This window comes from Charadrius vociferus, unplaced genomic scaffold (assembly GCF_000708025.1).
Source record: "Charadrius vociferus isolate BGI_N301 unplaced genomic scaffold, ASM70802v2 scaffold121, whole genome shotgun sequence".
NCBI classification, from domain to species: Eukaryota; Metazoa; Chordata; class Aves; order Charadriiformes; family Charadriidae; genus Charadrius; species Charadrius vociferus.
This window is the reverse complement of record NW_009646858.1, coordinates 599,487-619,473: the sequence shown is the minus strand read 5'-3', so window position 1 is coordinate 619,473 and position 19,987 is coordinate 599,487. Positions and strand designations below refer to the sequence as shown.

General features: G+C 51.5%; 1 protein-coding gene across 1 annotated transcript in view; it reads left to right on the top strand.

Moving 5' to 3' along the window:
* Positions 1-19,987, top strand: part of DNAH9 (dynein, axonemal, heavy chain 9) — a 218,965-nt gene that overhangs the window by 100,577 nt on the left and 98,401 nt on the right. Inside the window, exons 50-52 of the mRNA XM_009894355.1 lie at positions 5,953-6,213; positions 10,972-11,397; positions 15,327-15,446. Of these exons, the coding sequence (XP_009892657.1) occupies positions 5,953-6,213; positions 10,972-11,397; positions 15,327-15,446 (807 nt within the window). The remainder of the gene's footprint in view (positions 1-5,952; positions 6,214-10,971; positions 11,398-15,326; positions 15,447-19,987) is intronic.

The following is a 19,987-nucleotide window of genomic DNA, read 5'->3' as shown; positions in this document are numbered from 1 at the left end:
GATGTGTGGGATGAGTCATTTGTTTTTCAGAGTGATGTTCGCTCTGAAGAGGTCAGTGCTCTGTTCAGAGTCTGTAGCTGAGTAATTTTTAGGTTGACTTTGGTTAATATTGCATCACTGGATTCAGATTCAAGTCCTGCTTGCTCTATCAATTAATCGCTGACCTTTGTGATGTATTTTGTGTTCTTGAAACAAGGCAGGGACAATCAGATAAAATGAGCGTTCTGGGAGCCTGCCCTCGAGGTTTTCTGTTCTTTAATAATTCTTCTTATTCTGTCCCGGTGGGAAGCAAGCACTCTTCCTTCCCTGTTGGAGTTACAGTATGTTACCCTTGAATCTCTCGTTTGCTTTTCTCTTTTTTTCCCTTTCCACCTCACGTTGCAAATTGCTTATCCGATTGTGCTGGACTCAGGAAGCTGCTCACAGGCTTTTCACATTTCTAAGCACTGTTTGGGACCGAGCACTGACCCTTTTGTGGCAGTAATGATATTCTGTATACCAAGACACATGCTGGGTCTGTCTGCTCACACCTTGATGCGGTTATTATCCTGGTGTTGCCTGTGGGAAGGAGGTTAATCGCGTTCTCTCTTATCTTTGGGATGACGGTCTGCTCTGATTTTCTGTACCACCTCAGTCTCTCTTTCTGCTGTTACTCTCTTGTAGTTCTTGCTTTCTTCTGCTTACCAGCTACGTGGTACCCAAAGCGCATCTTCTGCTTTCACCAGTGTTGGCAGACCCTGGAAAAGTCGACGGTGTTTTTCTCACCTCCCCTGGATGGGTAATGACCCTTCTGCAGTGTGGCTGGACGGTAATTTACAAAGCAGCGCAGCAGTGTCCAATGTGCCAGCAAGAACCAAGCAGGAGAGGTCACTGCAGCACCCTGAACTCCACTGTTCGCTGTGGGAGCTCATGTCTTTGAAGAGGTGTGAATCCCCAGTCCCATGCTCTTGTTTCAGACATAACCCAGTCTCTTCCTGCCCCTCCACGTGGAGCTGCTTCTCAATCTTTTTTTAGCAACTCCCTGTGGCCCTGGTGGCCCTGTTGTCCATGGCTGTGTACGCGTGTCAGGTGCCCCTGCTGCACGCATGCCTGCCCTGAGCCTTTTAGTGCCTTCCTGAGCTCTGTCTTGCAGACTGATGGTTTTCTGGTATTCAACCTTCCCCTTACACTGAGTGTTCCTGGGGTTCTGGTGCAGTGGGCACTCCAGGTGGGCTGGACTCCAGGTTCCCACCAAGCTGTTCTACCACTCCCCCTCCTCAGCAGGACTGAGCGGGGAGAAAAGAAGATGGAAAAGAATTCATGGGTCAAGGTAAAGACTGGGAGAACACTGAGCAATTACCGTTACGGGCAAAACAGACTTGACTCGGGGAAATTAATTTAATTTATTGCCAATCAAATTACAGTAGGGTAATGAGATATAAAGCCAAATCTTAAAACACCTTCCCCTCACCTCTCCCTTCTTCCTGGGCTCAGCTTCGCTCCCAATTTCTCCACCTCCTGCCCCCGAGCGGCGCAGAGGGATGGGCAATGGGGCATGCGGTCAGTTCACCACACATTATCTCTGCTGCTCCTTCCTTCTCAGGTGGAGGACTCCTCATGCTCTTCCCCTACTCCAGTGTGGGGTCCCTCCCGTGGGAAACAGTCCTCTGTGAACTTCTCCCGTGTGAGTCTTTCCCAGGGGCTGCAGTTCTTCATGAACTGCTCCAGCATGGGTCCTCTCTGCATGTCTTTTGCATGGGGTGCCGTCCTTCAGGAATGGACTGCTCCTGTGTGGTCCCCTGAGGGGTTACAAGTCATCCCAGCAAACCTGCTCCAGCGCGGGCTCCTCCCTCCACGGGTCCACAGGTCCTGCCAGGAGCCTGCTGCAGCACGGGCTCTCCACAGGCTCACAGCCTCCTTTGGGCATCCACCAGCATGGGGTCCTCCACGGGCTGCAGGTGGATATCTGCTCCACCGTGGACCTCCATGGGCTGCAGGAGGACAGCCTGCCTCACCATGGTCTTCACCACGGGCTGTAGGGGAATCTCTGCTCTGGCACCTGGAGCCCCTCCTCCCGCTCCTTCTTCACTGACCTTGGTGTCTGCAGAGGTGTTTCTCTCACATATTCTCACTTCTCTTTTCTGGCTGCAGTTGCGCAGCAGTTTTGTCCCCTTCTTAAATATTTTATCGCAGAGGCACTACCACCATCACTGATGGGCTTGGCCTTGGCCAGCGGTGGGTCTGCCTTGGAGCCAGCTGGGATTGGCGCTATCAGACACAGGGGAAGCTTCTGGCATCTTCTCACAGAAGTCACCCCTGCAGCCCTCCCCCTACCAAAACCTTGCCATGCAAACCCAATGCCTGAGGCCAGATCAACAGGTCTTCCTAGCTTCAGTCCCAGAATGTCATCACCTCTTGTTTGTCTCCATCGTTCTTCATCCTTTCCATCTGAGCACCAGCTCCAAGGAACAGGCGTTATATGACATGATGACATTTTCCATGCTGTTCTCCTTTTGCATCCTGGTGTTCTACGTGTGATGGCGTTGCATCATGGTGTTCCCTGGGATATTGTTGGTAGCCCTGACCAGGAGTGCTGTGGAGCTGACCCAAAAATGACCAGGGAAGCGCAACCTGGAAATACCCTCAGAGGCTGGTGGGTGGCCCTGCTCCTAATCGGAATAGTTTCTAACACTGCTGATTTTCACAGGGTGGACTGGGAGTATGGGGGGTGTCAGTGCAAGGAGGGACACTGTGTGTGACTGGTGGAGAAGTTCCAGGCTGTGAGAGTTCAGAAGATGGGAGCTGTGCTGGGGAGGTTTTCTGCACACCCTGAGGTAATGTGTTAGTGGTGGTTGGCCTTGGCCGCCTCTGGGTTTTGGAAGTGCAGTTTGGATTTCCGAAGAAACAGAAAATAGCTCTCTGTACAAGCTGCCTTCCTTTTTGGATGGAAGGTCCTTTTTTGGTGTGAGAGGGGGGGAGTTTGGGTACCTTCTGTTACTGTGACATTGGTAGAAAGAGGCGAACTTTTCACGCCTTTATTCCTAACGTTGCTCTGCCAGGGACGGCTGCAGGGGCCCTTGATGGGAGCATGTGTAAGGTTTCTGCTGTGCCTGTGCCTTCCCGAAGGCGGTGGCGTGAGGCCGCCCTGCTCACCCATGTCTCATCAGGCGTTTTTATGTCTGGGCATTAGGATGTGTGGGAGGGGAGGAGAAATGGATGTGACAGACTGTGTTTGCTCTGGATGCGAGTATAGCACTGAGGGGAACTTGTTTGCTGGGCTGAAGGGGTGAGACAGGAGAAGTAAAGTTCATAAATGTCCATTCCCTGTGCCACCCCCAGGACATCACTAAAGACAGAGGGTTTGGTTATTTAAGCGTAGATCCTGTTTCTCTCTGTCTACTGCACAAACGCTATTAAATTGTCCCTGCTCAGCTGCGTTTGAGCTTTAGCCTCACTGGGGAAACACCGTTGTTTCCTCTCCTGTTCCAAAATCCTGCTGTGGGGAAGGGAGGCTGGAGGTTACTGTGTGTCCCCTCGATGTAGTGTGGTCTGTTGGCAGAGGGTCTAGCAGATACGCAGCACAGCTCCAACTTGCTTCATTTCCATTGGGAATTTAGCATGTGACCCAAGCCAGCCTTCACCATAACATACGCTTCTGGGCTTCCAAATATTTCTTTCAGGCGAAAGTCTAACGGAATTTCTTGCTTTTTTTAAATCCTGACAATGTTATAGCAAGTTGTCGACCCTCCCGTTACTGCATGTGCGTGGCTGAAAGCAGGTTTTGTCAGGGCGTTTGCTGTTCTCACGGGCTGTGCTGAGGGCTGAGGTCACATCTGCTCCTTTTGTAGTGCTGTTGAGTGCCAGTGGGTTTTAATCCCTTGCTCGTTTTGTCGTGGTTGTGTAAACCCCTAAAGCTCCCATTCGTAGATGTATCCAGCACATGATTACTGATTTTTGGGCAGAAAGTCACAAGCCGTATCTGCCATCGGCAAAGCCTTCCACTTCAATTTCCTGCAATCCCTGTAGACGTGGAGCTCAACAAGAAGCTTCCGCTGGGTTTGCCAACTGAAGGGATTATGTGCTCCTGCGAGCCCGGAATCATCGGATTTACAGTGGCGCCTTTGTCTTGGTGCGAACAGCGCTGTAGTGCCGGGCAGCGGGAGGTGGCAAGGGATGAAGTGCACAAAGGGAGTCCTAAGAAACCATTCTCCACTTAAAGCTGGTGCTGAACATCAATAGCTTCAGTTCATAAGATTGCAAATTATGCGCTTTCTCTCTCTTCTGCTATAAAAATGGAATTATCAACAAAAGCAAGTGTCTGACATCCCTTCTAGTAAGTATTTTTAGATAGGTAGAGGCGTACCCCAGGGGCTCTAAGCAATTCTGTATGAGTAAAAAACTCCGTGGTCTGCACAGAGCCCGTGTGAATCCGTTGAAGTGGGTGCTTTTAGAAAGAGACTTTCTGTCCTGAAGCGAGAGCCTGTGCGAGCTGCCCCACCGTGCGGATACTTCAGCCCGTCGCTGGAGAGGGCTCCTGCCGTGCCGGGTGCGAGCAGCTGACTGGTGGAGCGGCATGTGAGGAGACCGCTGTGTGCCTCTTGGCTACCGGCTGAGCAGGAGATCCCTTTTCGAGCTCATTTGACATCTCATTTTAAAGCCCCTTTAGCCTTGGAGCTCTGACGAGGGCTGTACCTGTCAGCAGATCCCGATCGTAATCTTTCTGGTGTGAAAAGTGCACTTCCTGCCACAATTCCATAGGACCCGATGGTTGTGAGGGAACTTCTGGGGCGCTGCCTCTGCCCTGTGTGTGTGTGTGTGTAGCACGGGACGGAGGGGTGGGTGAGGGTGGGCAGGATGCTCTGGCGGCTCGGGGAGCGCTGGTTCCTGGTGCACAGTTCCTCCTCAAAAGCTGCGTGTGGCAAAATACCACGTGGTCTGTGCTGCTGGTGTCCAGGCTGAGAAGTGAAAAAGAAAGTGTAGCTGATGTATAAGCACATGTCATCTCCACCGCAAAACACACGTGCGCAGCCCATGCACGCCTCCTTTAGCATGGATGTGGTGTAACATCGGACGTTCAAAGCCGGGTGTATTTGGCTTTATAATGAGAGAAGCTGAGAGAGTTGGGGTTGCTCAGCCTGGAGAAGAGAGGGCTCTGGGGAGACCTTATAGCAGCCTTTCACAGGCAAGATGGGGACGGACTTTTTAGCAGGGCCTGTTGCGATAGGACAAGGGGTAATGGCTTTAAACTAAATGAGGGGAGATTTATACTCGATATAAGGAAGAAATGTTTTATGCTGAGGGTAGTGAGACACTGGCCCAGGTTCCCTAGAGAGGTGGTAGATGCCTCATTCCTGGCAACATCCAAGGTCAGGTTGAGTGGGGCTCTGAGCAACCTGATCTAGTTGAAGATGTCACTGGTCATGGCAGGGGGGTTGGACTAGATGGCCTTTAAAGGTCCCTTCCAACCCAAACCAGTCTATGATTCTGTGCTTCTAGGCTTCCTGAAATGCCTGGTCCGTGGTGAGGCTCCTGGGCTGTACAAAAATAATCCCAAGAATACCTGAAATGAAAGCTTCCACCTACTTCTCTACGTTCGCGTTGCCCTGGCACCTCTGCCCAGTTTCCAAGCAGAGGCAGTGAGCAGGGGTGGACAACCTCCTTAGCAGCTCATCCTGCTGGTGCTGGTCTCTCCCCTGCTGGGTTCCTCGCTGCTGTCAGGCTGCTCTGGTGTGTGGACCATGTGCATGGGCTCTCCAGCCGTGACCCAAGCAACCACGAGCAAAGGAGAGTAGCAGTGTCCTGCTGACGACTTGAAATACTGCTTTTCTGTGCTGCCAGGGCATTGCTTGCGTTACACATGGGCCCTTCATGGTTTTGGGTGCTTCTCAGCCCCACTCAAGGGTGAGCCCATGCTGCCGGGCAGGGCGGGAGCAGGTTGGTGAGCCCGGTCACGCACGTGTTTCTTCCCTGTAGGTGGATGAGCTGAAGGCCAAGCTGGCAGCCCAAGAAGTGGAGCTGAAGCAGAAGAATGACGATGCTGACAAGCTGATCCAGGTGGTGGGGGTGGAGACGGAGAAAGTGAGCAGGGAAAAGGCAATCGCTGACGAGGAGGAGCAGAAAGTGGCACTCATCACCCAGGAGGTTGAGCAGAAACAGAAGGACTGCGAGGAGGACCTGGCCAAAGCTGAGCCTGCCCTGGCAGCTGCCCAGGCTGCTCTGAACACCCTCAACAAGGTAGGGTGAAGGTTCCCGTGTGTCGTGGTTTAGGCTGAACTGGCTGCCGGGGACGTGGGGCACCCCAGATGGGACCAACAGGTGCCCCAGTATCTCCCCTCTGTATTGGGGAGGGGCAGTGTCATTTGGTGGCCCAAGTTTTTGGGCATTGTATTGACCGTCCTCCAGCCTTTTCCCAGCTGGTGCATACCTGGGCACTGGTGTAACTCAGAACAGGCACAAGGCTGCACCCAATTACTCTTTACTCATGGCCGTGGCAAGCAGGAGGAACTGCAGGTGGGTGCTTTGTTTGCACCTCTTCCCCACTATTGGTGGGCTCCACTGCTTCTCCTCGTGCCCCGCAAGGAAGGGGAGGTCACCTTACTGTCACCCTCCTTCAGCACCCAGGGAAGAGTGTCCCAGAGGCATCACCAGGTCCGTACCTCTGTCTCGCTGTCGGGGCGCTGCCTGTGGCTCTGAGCTGTCTGCCAGCGTGGAGGAGGACACGCAGGATGGAGGGCTGGCCGCCGGGGCAGGGGCACGTGCCAGGTCTCGCTCCAGACTTGTCTGCGGCTGAGCTGTGGGGTGTGAAGCTGTAGGAGGGGAGACAGGAGAGGCTGCCAGTGCTCTCAGGATTAGTTGTCGGCTGTCCTGAGGGCCCTGCGGCACGGAGCACTGTGCCCTTAGTGGGTCACAGCAGAGGTGCAGGAGGGGTTGCAGGACAGGCGGGGTGAAGCCCGAGCAGCCCTTCATTTCGGTGAGAGACACTGTCGATGCTGTTTGCTTGGGGTGTTGCTGTGCAATCAGCACAGTGGGAGCTGAGAACACTCCAGCAAAGGGCTACAAAGATGATCAGGGGACTGGAGCATCTTTCTTACGAGGAAAGGCTGAGGCACTTGGGGCTTTTTAGTCTGGAGAAAATAAGACTGAGGGGGGATCTTACCAATGCTTATAAATCCTTAAAGGGAGGGTGTCAGGGGGATGGGAACAGTCTTTTTTCAGTGGTGCCCAGTGACAGGACAAGAGGGAACGGGCACAAACATGACCATAGAAGTTCCATCTCAACCTGAGGAGGGACTTCTCTGCTGTGAGGGCGGCAGAGCAGTGGCACAGGCTGCCCAGAGAGGTGGGGGAGTCTCCCCCTCTGGAGCCATCCCAAACCCGCCTGGACGCCGTCCTGTGCCACTGCTGGAGGTGCCCCTGCTCTGGCGGGGGGTGGGACTGGGGGAGCTCCAGAGGGCCCTTCCAACCCTGACCAGTCTGGGATTCTGGGATTCTGTGAAAATACCAACAAGGTGGATTTTACACCCAGCTGCTCCGCAAACCTTTCTCCCCAGTGATGTCGCTGGTGCTGAGAGCACAGGCGGGTCTCGTGTGAGCCCTGCAGACCGCTGTTGGTGAGTGTGGGGCTGGCAGACTGTGGCTGCAGCTGGCAGCGAGCATGGGCATCCTCTGAGTTCCCACTTGACCCATCTCCTGCTTTGGAAAGGGATCTGTGATGGGAAGGCTCACATCCTCCTCTGAGTCTGCGGCACAGTGGGGCAGTGTCTTCCTGCAGCCCGTGGCAAATGTCTTGCTTGGCCAAGGGGGAAGAAGGATCAGAGATCCGCAGGTGGAGTGGGGAGAGTTGGTGACTTCTGGGGCTCCTCCGGGCATCTTTCCCTCATGAGTTCCCTGCTGCTGTAGGGACAAAACATGGCCTGAGGGTTTGGACTGATCTTCTCCAGCTGTACTGGGGTGGGATTTGCCTTGTGCTCTCTTTGTCCAAGATGTTCCTCAGGCCTTGCTGAGTGTGATGCTCGATGTCTGATACATCCAGCTTGGCCCCACAGGTGCGCTCATGGGTTGGCTTTTGGTTTGACACAATGAGAAGCATTGGCACAGAAGTCTCATTCCATGATTGGGTTTATCCAGTGCTGGGATTTTCTCAGGTGGGGAGAGGACGTGTTCTTCAGCAGTGTCTTTGGGCTGGGCAGGACACTGTTGCATGTCGTGCCTAGTTGGGTACTGAGTGTGGGGTGACCTCTCGGTAGAGCTGTACATTGCTGCACACAAAGCGGCTCCAAAGGAAGATGCCACTGGGGAAATGGGTAAGCAGGAGTTAAGGACTTCTCTGACTGCAGCAGACTGATTGACCGGTTTAGGGAAGGCTTTTGGTATCTTGGAAGGTTTTCCCTTTAAGGGCACTCCAGGGTTTGGAGCCCAATACTGAGATGTGCCCGAGACACGTACCTGTAGTTTATTTTGGTCTGCAGTTCACACAGCATCCTGGAGCAGCAAACTCCCGCTGTGCCCAGTGCAGAGCAGTGGCCGCACACCAGGTGCAGCTGGAAAATCAGAGTTATTCCCAGGATCACAGCCAGGCAGGGCTCAGTCGTGCCTCAAACAATGGCTCAGTCATAGCCCACTTAGCAGAGAGGAAAGCCATCAGGACCGGGTTGTCTGATTAGCTTTCAGCAAAGATGCGGCTTTGCTGCAGAGATGAGTTCCTTTGGCTTTTGTTCCTGGAAGGGAAAGGACTGTGCAAAGAGAAAATGTTTGTCTCTTCGGTAGTTTTGGTTTTGTGCTGGAGCAGTAGAATATCTCATTAGGCGAAGATTAGGGAGATGCTGGGATTTTCTCTAGGGACCTGTAAAGCAGCAATAGCAGAGCACTGGAAGGCATGGTCCCTTTACCTGCTGATGGGAAACACATCGGAGAGCTTGACCTGCTTGCTGACATGAATAATCAGCAATATTTATGTGTGTATATACAGTTTCTCCCCAATTATCTAAGTCATCTTATTTGCACAGTGTTGTTATATGCAACATTAAGAAGGAAAACTGCGAGCAAAGCTGTTGAGTAGAAAGCAGCAATAAATATATATAGTCAGCTACTGAAGAGCTCAGTAAGTATGTGGATACATGGACATTTCTGTGCCAGTGTCCCCTGCGAGTTTAAAAGAAGAGCCGTCTCCATTCGGACTTGTGTCTTTTGCAGATGGGCTGTGCGGAGGGGCACACGAGGGGAGAGGCCTCCGCGTTAGTCCCGGGCGCAGGATGAGTGGGGCTGGTCAGCAGGCAGCCTGTTGCCTTTGGGGGGGTGAGTTTTGTGAGAAACCCGACTCGCTTGAACGGGAGAGCTGCTCTAAAGCCATGTGCCTCTGGCATTGCTGGGTGGGAACTGGGCTGGCACCCACGCTCTCCCTGGCAGTATGTGGAGGTGATCTGAGGGCCACCAAGTGAACGGGCCAAGGAGGTTTTGTGTCATTTCCTGTGTCATTTCCAGCATTAACAGAGCACTGACCCCAGAGATCAGCCTTTCCTGGCAGGACAGAGCTCCCAGATGAGATTCCCGCCATGCCAGCCAGTAAGGCAGCTTCACTGGGGGCTCTATGCAAAGGCACGTAGTGTTGGGAATAAAGAAGAAGAGTCAGAGATGTGAGCACACCTGCAGGGCTGGGATCTCATCGCATCACAGAGACGTGGTGGGATGGCTCCTATGGCTGGAGGGTTGGAATGGAAGGCTCTTCAGGAAGGACAGGCAGGGGAGGGGAGGAGGGGTGTCACCCTCTATGTCAGTGACCATCTGGAGCGCACGGAGCTCTGCCTGGGGACGGATGAGGAGCCGACCGAGAGCTTATGGGTCAGGATCAAAGGGAGGGCAGGGACAGGTGACATTACAGTGGGGGTCTCGTCTGGCTCTGTCAGCTTGGTTATTAACAAAAGCTAAAAGCAAGCAAAGGCACATTTAGTAACAGATTCATAGCAGATGCCTTTATCCCAAAAATGGGTACTCAGAGGTACCAAACTATTCCACCTTGCTTCCACAGACAGAAACTGATAGTTGCAAAATGTCAGAGAATATAGATTAAAAGCGATTCAAAACTGATAGAAACAGGAACTGACAGAAGTTCATAGATTTTTTATCAAACTGGTGTTGAAACAACCCTTTACCCTTGTTTTGATGGCAGCGTGACAGCAGCTGGTTACTGTGCTGATTTTTCTTACGCAGAAGCGAACTCGCGTGTGCGTGGAGAGAGGAGTTCCGGTGTCAGCAGATCAAACCCTCAGCATCGCGGGGCTGTCGCGATTGCAAGTGTGTTAGGAAACGCTTGCTTTCCCTGCAGTTCAGCAGTTTTTACTTAGGTTAACATTCAACCCACTTAATGTGAGGGACTCACTAAAGCCGCCTGTGTTGGCAGTGGAGGAGATGGGCGCTCCTCCTTGGACAGGGGTGTCCCTTGAGATTAGCCAGTTCTCGGGGGGGCTGCCTGCTCACCCCAGTGACAGCTCTACTGCTGCAGGTGCTTTGGTGTCAGTGCCTAAATTCGGGCTTGGGGGGTGGCTCCACGGAAACATGGGTGCACACAAATAGTTCAACAAGACCTTGACACATGCCTGGCACAAGGAGCATGAAGGAAAGCTCTGTTCGGCAGTTCTAGGGGGGGCGGGGACTATTTATTGAGGTTATTATTTGGAAAGGTTTCCTTTTTCCTTATCCCGATCTTCTGAGAGGGAGGAAAGCCTCCTGCTCCCCTCGACAGCAGGGAAAGGGTGGGAGTCTGGGGCGGAACGCTGTGCTGTGCGGGTCCCGGGTGGGATGTGAGGAGTTGGGTGCAGGGATGGAGCACATGTGCCGTAAACATGCACAGCAGTGATGTAAAGGCAGCAACGTTCGGGCCGAGAGAAACCCAATTTATCAGACTGATAGCTTGGGAGCCTGACTGTGTTAGCAACCAAGTAAAAAGAAAGCCCATTCATTTTTGTCTAACAACCAACCTTGTTTTCTCCATTTCAGAAGAATCTGACAGAGCTGAGGTCCTTTGGGTCGCCACCTTCAGCTGTTAGCAATGTCACCGCAGCTGTGATGGTGCTGATGGCCCCGGGAGGAAAAATTCCCAAGGACAGGAGCTGGAAAGCAGCGAAAGCCGCCATGGCCAGGGTGGATGGCTTCCTGGACTCCTTGATCAAGTTCGATAAGGAGAACATCCATGAGAACTGCCTCAAAGCTCTTCAGCCCTATTTAGAAGATCCCAAGTTTAAACCTGAATTTGTGACCACCAAGTCCTACGCCGCGGCTGGTCTCTGCTCCTGGGTGGTAAACATCGTGCGCTTCCACGAGGTGTACTGCGACGTGGAGCCGAAGCGGCAGGCTCTGAGCAAAGCCAACACGGAGCTGGCGGCTGCCCAGGAGAAGCTGGCCAGCATCAAGGCCAAAATTGCTGTGAGTTGCTTGCCCTTTGGTGGGACCCATCACACAAGTCACTGCTTGGGGAGAGATCCTTTTCTTTGGAGAAAGCTGCTGCTCTGCACTCATGTATTTTTAGGGGCGGGGTGGGAATCCAAAGACTCGGTAGATTGTAGTCTTCTCTGTCCCTTTCATTGCTGCTTTCTACATTTCACCTGTTCTTCTCCAGCCTTGCTTACACTTTAATAGAATTATAGAATTGTAGAATGGTTTGGGTTGAAAGGGACCTTAAAGACCATCCAGTCCTACCCCCTGCCCTGGGCAGGGACACCCCCCACCAGCCCAGGTTGCTCCAAGCCCCGTCCAACCTGGCCTTGAACACCTCCAGGGATGGGGCAGCCACAGCTTCTCGGGGCAACCTGTGCCAGGGGATCACCACCCTCACAGGCAAGAATTTCTTCCAAATATCTAATCTAAATCTCCCCTCTTCCAATTTGAAGCCATAAAGGAAAGATACTTGTTAGGAAGGATAATTGTTAATTCTTATTATTCCAACCTAACTTTTAAAATGTAATTTACCTCTACTCATGGGTCCTCAGAAAACTCATTATCTCGAACTGGTCTGTTCCCAGTGTGCTGCGCAGGGGCAGGGAAGAGGAACTGGAGGCTGATGGAGAGTGCTGGTAGCACAGAGCTGGGCCGGGCTGGCTCCCCGCGCGCGGTCCCTAGCCATGGGCGTGTTTTCCTGGATGAAGACTGCTCTAGTAGGAGTCTAATAATTCGGCACTGCACGGCTCCCTGTTGGCATAGCTTCTGCATCATCCTTTTTTAGATTTTTCCTACTTTAAAAGAAAAAAAAAAGTAATAAAAAAAAGTCACTGAATAGAAGAAATTACTGTGTGATTAAAAGTTCTGTTCCACAGAGAGTAGTTTCTTGCTTTTCTCTTTTTCCTTTGGAAAATTATCTCTCTGCGGAAAGACATAGTGCTTTTCTGCCCCCACTCCCCGTGCCCCAGCCAATACCCATGAACAATACCCACCCAGTGTGTGGAAACCAGCCCGAAGGGACTGCACCAGCACACCCCTCAGACGGCAGCGCAGTGTCGCCGTTCTCCAGTTCCCTCCTGATACGGACAGCCACCCAGCCAGCACTTAGAAATCATAGACTGGTTGGGTTGGAAGGGACCTTTAAAGGCCATGCAGTTCCACCCCCCTGCCCTGGGCAGGGACACCTCCCACCAGCCCAGGTTGCTCCAAGCCCCGTCCAACCTGGCCTTGAACCCCTCCAGGGATGGGGCAGCCACAGCTTCTCAGGGCAACCTGCCCCAGGGGCTCACCACCCACACAGGAGAGAATTTCTTCCTCAGATCTCATCTCAATCTCCCCTCTTTCAGTCTCAAACCATTCCCCCTCGTCCTATCACTCCATGCCCTTGTCGGAAGTCCCTCCCCAGCTCTCCTGGAGCCCCTTTAGGGACTGGAAGGGGCTCTGAGGTCTCCCCTTTTTCACCTTCTCTTCTCCAGGCTGAATCGCCCAACTCTCCCAGCCTGTCCTCCCAGCAGAGGGGCTCCAGCCCTCCCAGCAGCTCCGGGGCCTCCTCTGGCCCCGCTCCAACAGCTCCGTGTCCTTCTGCTGTTGGTGGCCCCAGTACTCCAGGCAAGGGGGCGGGGGGGGGAAAGGACAAATCAATAAAGTCAAAATAAGTTAAAAAAAAATGACAAATGACTCAAAATACTGACTTATCTTGGAGCTTGTGCTCCAAAACCTGCCTTTTTTTAAGGTGGTGTGGATCTGGCATCCCTCTTCATGGGTGAAAGACCATCTGTGGCTGTACCTTCATACCAACGCCACAGTTTGTGCAAAATCCAAACTGAGGTGTGTTGTCAGCCAGGCTGGTGGCTTCGTCTTTACCTGAGTGGCTTCAAGATACGCACCTGGAGAGGGGCAGCACAGTTCCCGCGTCTCAGCTCATCCGAGTACTCATCTCTTCCACCAGCACATCTTCATGTTAGAAAATGCATAACTCTTTTGATGCCTCCTGGGGCTTATTATTCTTAAAATGCTTACTCCACTTTTTAACTAAAAATATAAAAAAAATCTCCGGTGCTCTCCAGTAGTCCCTTCCTGCTGTGGATGAAAGGGGAGTGGGCACAGCCCCTGAAGCAGCAATGGATTTTAGAGGTCTTTACCCTCGAATTCTCTCTTCTCAGATGTGAAATACAGTGCTGGGGGACTTTTTCATCCTTTTATGTTGCTCGTTTCCAAAGCTTTTAATACCTGGGCTTTTCTTCTTTCTTTTTTTTCTCCTCTTTTTTTTCCTGCTTTTTTTAAAGATGTGGGATTTTGTTAAAGAAAATGGCAAGCATGAGGGGGATTACTGATACTCCAGTGGCATGCGCTTGCAAAACTGACTGGTTTAGGTGAGTTTTCCCCTCTGCAGCTGGGTAATGATACTCGGCTCAGCGTGGGGGTGGACGTGGAGGTACATCCTTGCTTATCAAGCTGGGCTATCTTGGATGGCTTCGCTGACGTGAGGCTGATTCATACCTGCTCACAGCTGGGCCCTGAGCTGTCACATACCCATTTTTAGTAATAAATGAGACTATTCTGATTGTCAGAAATCCTGAGTACCTTTCCGTCTCCTTTGTCTGCCTGGGAAATAGGGTTGCTAACGATGTGAGGAGGGGGGTGTTGTAGCCAGATGTGTTCTCACAGCTGCACACAGGCATATTTGCATGTTGCTGTAGCATGTGCTGGGGGGGTACGGCATGTATGAAATGTTCTTCATACCTCACACATACTCGTTTATCAGACAGTGCTCCTGTAATGGGGCGGTATATAGGTGAGGGTATGTATGCACATATATTCATACGCACGCAGAGACAGAAACTTGTTGTGTTATTAATTCCGAGGCAAGTCGAGGAGATCCTGCTTTGTGTTTTCCAGTAGAGCTGGAGATATCCCTAATATAATCCTTTTTCATTTTTGGGTTTGTTTCTAGTGCGTAGCTCTCGCAGCGTTCGAGTGATTTACAAGCAGTTTAGCCTTAGGCAGTTTGCATGGGGTGCAGATAAAATCAATTATTACTTCTACTTCTCTTATTAGGAGTGAAATGCTCCCAGGGCTTGTGGGAGCCGTTGGTTTGTTCTAGACCAGAGCATGAGCAGCTCTGCCCATGCAAAGGGCTCTTTTTTTCTGGGTGGTTGGACTTGATCCCTTCCAACCTCAGCAATTGGTCCCTTCCTTGGTCCCTTCCAACCTCAGCGATTCTAGGATTGATTCCCAGCCCTGAAGCACTCTGCAGCCCATCTGCATGGGAGATGGTCCCACCAGGCGCTGGGTGGGCTCCTCTGTGGGAGTGTCCCATGGCATGTGCTCAGGCAGCTTTAGGAGCGGAACAGCTTTATTGATTTATTTGTCGTATTCCCTTCTAGAAAGAGGGTGCGGGAGGTGTGGCTAGGAGATGGTTTGGGCATACCTCCAGCTGCTCAAGGAGCCCCTTGGGGATTTGAGCACAACTTGGTGCATCGGCAGAGCCTCAAGGACTGTGTCCAAGGGGGCTGCAGCGTCAGGAAATAAAAATAAAAATATAAAATTCTGCTTTCTTGACTGCCCTGATCATTGCTCAGCCATAGCACCAGTCATCAGTGCTCAGCCATAAGGGCCGTTTCCCCGTTTAAATCCACACCAGGGCAGAGCCCCAGATAAATTAGCTTTGTGTGTTCTTTGCCTCTGCCCTGTGCCGAGGATGTGAGTTAGAAGCACGTAAAACAGCGTGGCACATCGCCGCGCCGCACTGGCTCCTGGTGCCCGGCGCTGTGTGGGGGCTGTGCCTGGAGCCAGCGTGGGGCCTGCCATGTGGTGGAGCTCGGCCAGCCCTGCCCGCGGGGCGCATCATCTCTGGAGAAGGGTTTTCCTTAAAATTATGCTGTTCTTTTCTCCTTTTTTTTTTTTTTCATGTGCAGCGCCTCAACGAGAACCTGGGGAAGCTGACAGCCAAATTTGAGAAGGCCACTTCAGACAAACTCAAATGTCAGCAAGAAGCTGAAGCTACAGCGTGTACCATCGCTCTCGCAAATCGACTGGTGAGTGTCAGCAGATGTGACTCTGATGGCATGAATGGGAGGTATCAGGTGCCGCTGAGATGCGAACCGTGTGTGCACAGTACGTTACATCCTCTAATTTATTTTTTTTTTTAATACATTTCCTTCACTGCAGCAAGTTTCCGTAATGAAAATGATTTTTGCATTGGCTGTTTTCATACATCAGGGGTAGGCATGGCTCATATTTAAAGAGACCGGCTCTTCTCTACTCACAGCTCTCATCTCCTTTTTGTCGCTTAAATGTGTGATCGAATACTATATGACTCAAAAATTGTATTGTAAAAGAAAGGCAGGAATGTGCCAGTGGCTTTGCAGGTTTTGAAGTGTCAAAAAGTTAATAGTGAAAAGCTCTAAAAAAGCAGTGCATCTCCTCGTTATCAGTCCATCGGTATACATCACGGTCTCTTGTATCTTCAAAATATGCAGCCTCCCAGTCCTCTGCGGGGGGCAATGCCCTTCTCAGGGCTTCACAGATAATGGAGAGATAACGGCTGCTGTTCACACGGTCCCGTCAACAGGAGCCCCAGCTCACATCCAGTGCTGCAGTTGCCCTTAACGCTTTGTGTTTTGGCTTCTGTGCTGGCTGTTAGCTCAGAGGGAGCCAGTTCTCCCCACAAGCAGGGAAGCAGGGCTGCAGGAGAGCATCCCGTGCGTGAGCCCTGCGCTGGCAGGCAGTGGGCTTGGAGCTGGTTCTACCAGCTGGCTCTGCTGCCTCAAGCTCACCCTCTAGCACATGAAGGCAGCATTGATGTTGTCTTGGTGCCCAAATATTTTTATGCTTTTGAAACATCTTGACTCACCGGAGCTGCAGGGAAGATGCAAGTCGAGGTACAGACTTAGAATCATGGAATCATAGAGTCATTATGGTTGGAAGAGATCTTAAAGATCACCAGGTCTGACCATTAACTGAGTGTTGCCAAACCCACCACTAACCCACGTCCCTCAGCACTATGTCTGCACGTCTTTTAAATACCTCCAGGGATGGCGACTCCACCACTTCCCTGGGCAACCTGTCCCAGCGCTTCACAACCTTTGCGTGAAGAAATGTTTCCTAATATCCATCCTAAACCTCCCCTGGTGTAACTTCAGGCTGTTTCCTCTCGTCCTATCGTTTGTGACTTGGGAGCAGAGACCGACCCCCCCTCACCACACCCTCCTTTCAGGGAGCTGTAGAGAGCGATAAGGTCTCCCCTCAGCCTCCTTTTCTCTGGGCACAGACGTAGGCAGTGCACTCCCACACTGCTTCTGCTCCAGCTCTTGGCGTGTAAAGTGCCCACCGTGCCCTGTCTTGGGTGTGGGATGTGCACGGAGCTCCAAGCATGGCTCCTGCCTGAGACATGGCAAAACTCGCTGACGCGTGGCCTTTTCTTTATGGCCACACAGCCTAATTTTGTAGCAGCACTGAGAGAAAGGCTGCCGCAAATCACAAAATCACAGAATGGTCGGGGTTGGAAGGGACCTCTGGAGATCATCCAGTCCAACGCCCCTGCCAGAGCAGGGTGCACAGGACGGTGTCCAGGTGGGTTTTGAATGGCTCCAGAGAAGGAGACTCCCCCACCTCTCTGGGCAGCCTGTGCCACTGCTCTGCCACCCTCACAGTAAAGAAGTTCCTCCTCCTGTTGAGATGGAATTTCCCGTGTTCCAGTTTGTGCCCGTTGCCCCTTGTCTTGTCGCTGGGCACCACTGAAAAGAGTCTGGCGCCGTCCTCTTGCCACCCACCCTTCAGATAGTGATAAGCATTGATGAGATCCCCTCTCAGCCTTCTCTTCTTTATGCTGAACAGCCCCAGGGCTCTCAGCCTCTCCTCATCAGATAGATGCTCCAATCCCCTCATCATCTTTGTACCCCTCTGCTGGACCCTCTTCAGCAGTTCCCTGTCCTTCTTGACCTGGGGAGCCCAGAACTGGACACCGTACTGCAGATGTGGCCTCACCAGGGCAGAGTAAAGGGGGAGGATGACCTCCCTTCACCTGCTGGCCGCACTGTTTGCAATGCACCCCAGGAGACCATTGCCCTTCTTGGCCAATGTGCTGCCCTTCCTCCCAGGAGCGGTGGAGATGTGTTCCAACCACTTTCTTTCCAAGAGGCTGCACCTGTATCCCCAGGAGAGTGTCCTGCCCGGTCTGTGCATATTCAGGGATGGAGGTCGGCCTCACTCTGTCTCGCTGAAGCTGCTTCTGCTGGTGGGGCTAGTGGCAGCTAAGTCAGAATACAAGGGTATTTCTAGAAGTGATGCTGGATGCAGGTTTCTCTGCTTGTTTTACCAGCCCCCGGCTGTGTGGGGCTGCAATTTGTCTGTAAAAGTGTCTATTCTTGTCTATTCCAGTATAGCATGCGGTGATAAAGATAAAAAGACAGCCAAATGGTTAAGCTTTTTCTTTAGGACATAGAGACTTGTGCTCAATTCTCCATTTCATATGCTCAGACCTTCTTAGGTGACCTTCAGTAAATTGCTTTCGCCTGGGTTTTCAGAGCTGTTTAGATGTCAGTGAGTTTTTGTGGGCACATGAAAAAGGTGGCATTAAGTGGGGCCTAGAAGGGCTCCCGAGAACTGGACGGTTCACCTGCTGCATGGGGAACTTCTCAAAAATAACCCTTTCCTCTCCAGTCCCTGCGTGCCTCCTCTGGAGAGCAGGAGCGCCGCACCGCTGTGGCGCAGGGGCTGCTTTGCAGACAAATGCAGTCGGGACTGCGACGTACTCGGGGAGAAGGGGTGAGAGACAAAGAGCGGATAAGTCCCTTCCTGTCCTGATTTAGATCTCTTTTGTCAACCACCGATGGAGTTTTATGCTTTCAAGTTCTTCAGATTAAACCACACTGAATGCTTCCAAAACCTTTAATTAAGACTGGAAAGTCACTTTTTCATTTGAAAGAGCTGATTCTCTTTCTGGGGAGATTTTGTAGGGTGTGTATTTCCCGGTGTCTTTCCACAGCCTAACAAAATTCTGTGTAAAATGTGGTGTGGAGGTAGATTGTGGCTCACAAAGTACTCAGGAGCGATGAAATACAAGAAAAGATGTTTCATGAAAAAGAAACATAGAAATGATGGTTTCAGTTCTTTTCATTTAAATATATGTGCGTGTGTAAGCGTATGCTTTACACTGAATACAGCTTAATTTCACCTCGATTAGTACCACTGTAACAAACAGAACATGATTTCTTAAAGGTGCGTGCTTAGCATGTGAATTCTGGGATTAAAATGTGGATCTTCATTCAGGTACAACTGTGATATTCTGATGAAGACAAGTGGAATTTTGGGTTGGGTTGGGTTTTTTTTGGCTCAGCTATATGAACAGAATTATCCCTGTAAAACAAAACGAGCAAATATTTTAACAAGATAGATTGTCACTTGTGATGGATGTTTCAGCATGATTTTTTAAGTTTCATAATTTCCTTTATAATTAATTCGTTTCATTCTGAAATCAAGATAAGAATCAAGTTTTAGAAAAATTTTCTTTGGTTGCAGTCGCGGTTTTTGCGATGATGTACGATCGGTCCGTGGGCCGATAGCACTGAGTTTGTGTCACGGGTGGTATAATCTCAGTGAAGCAACAGGAATATATTTGCTTTGAAGCACGTTCTTTACCGTACTCGTTAACTGGGGCTGCTCAGAGGCTCAGGGGCAGCACCGGCTTAAAAGCAGTACGTGTTCACGTCCTTTGCTGGTGCTGCGCTCCATCCCTCACTGCTAAATACCTCAGCATGTTTTTCATGGGTTAAGCAGAGTCTCGATGATTGATTTGGTATAGGAATGTAGCTGCCTTGGCTTCAAAGCCTCCCTATTTCTTCCCCCTTGAAATGCTTTGGGTGCACCGGTGACCGGTTTTGGAAAGAAACCTTTCCCTGTCCAGGCTTCAGGAGAACCACAGCAGCAAACTTGGAAATCTTGAAACCATTAAAGCAATTAGGAAGTGGTTATGCACAAACTGCTTTTCCCACCATGCTCTTCTTTGGCGGTGTGTGCGTGGGAGAAACCACCCGTGACTCTGCTCACTCACCACTGGGGGACATTGGCCACTCCCAAAGTTAATCCAGTCTGTTATGTGTACTTAAAGCGAGAACATTTAGGTGACGGGGTTTCAGGTCTCTCACTGAAGCAAACGGAAAGTAGTAGAAGGGAGAGTGACAAGTGGTGTTCCTCAGGGGTTGGTGCCGGGACCAGTGCTGTTTAACATCTTTGTTGGTGACATGGATGTTGGGATGGAGTGCACCCTCAGCACATTTGCCGATGACACGAAGCTGTGTGGTGTGGTCCACACGCTGGAGGGAAGGGAAGCCATCCAGAGAGACCTGGACCTGCTTGAGAGGTGGGCCTGTGTGAACCTCATGAAGTTCAGCCAGGCCAAGTGCAAGGTCCTGCATGTGGGTCGGGGCAATCCCAAGCACAAACCCAGGCTGGGCAGAGAATAGATGGAGAGAAGCCTTGAGGAGAAGGACTTGGGGGTGTTGGTAGATAAGAAGCTCAACATGAGCTGGCAATGTGCGCTGGCAGCCCAGTGAGCCCCCGGCATCCGGGGCTGCAT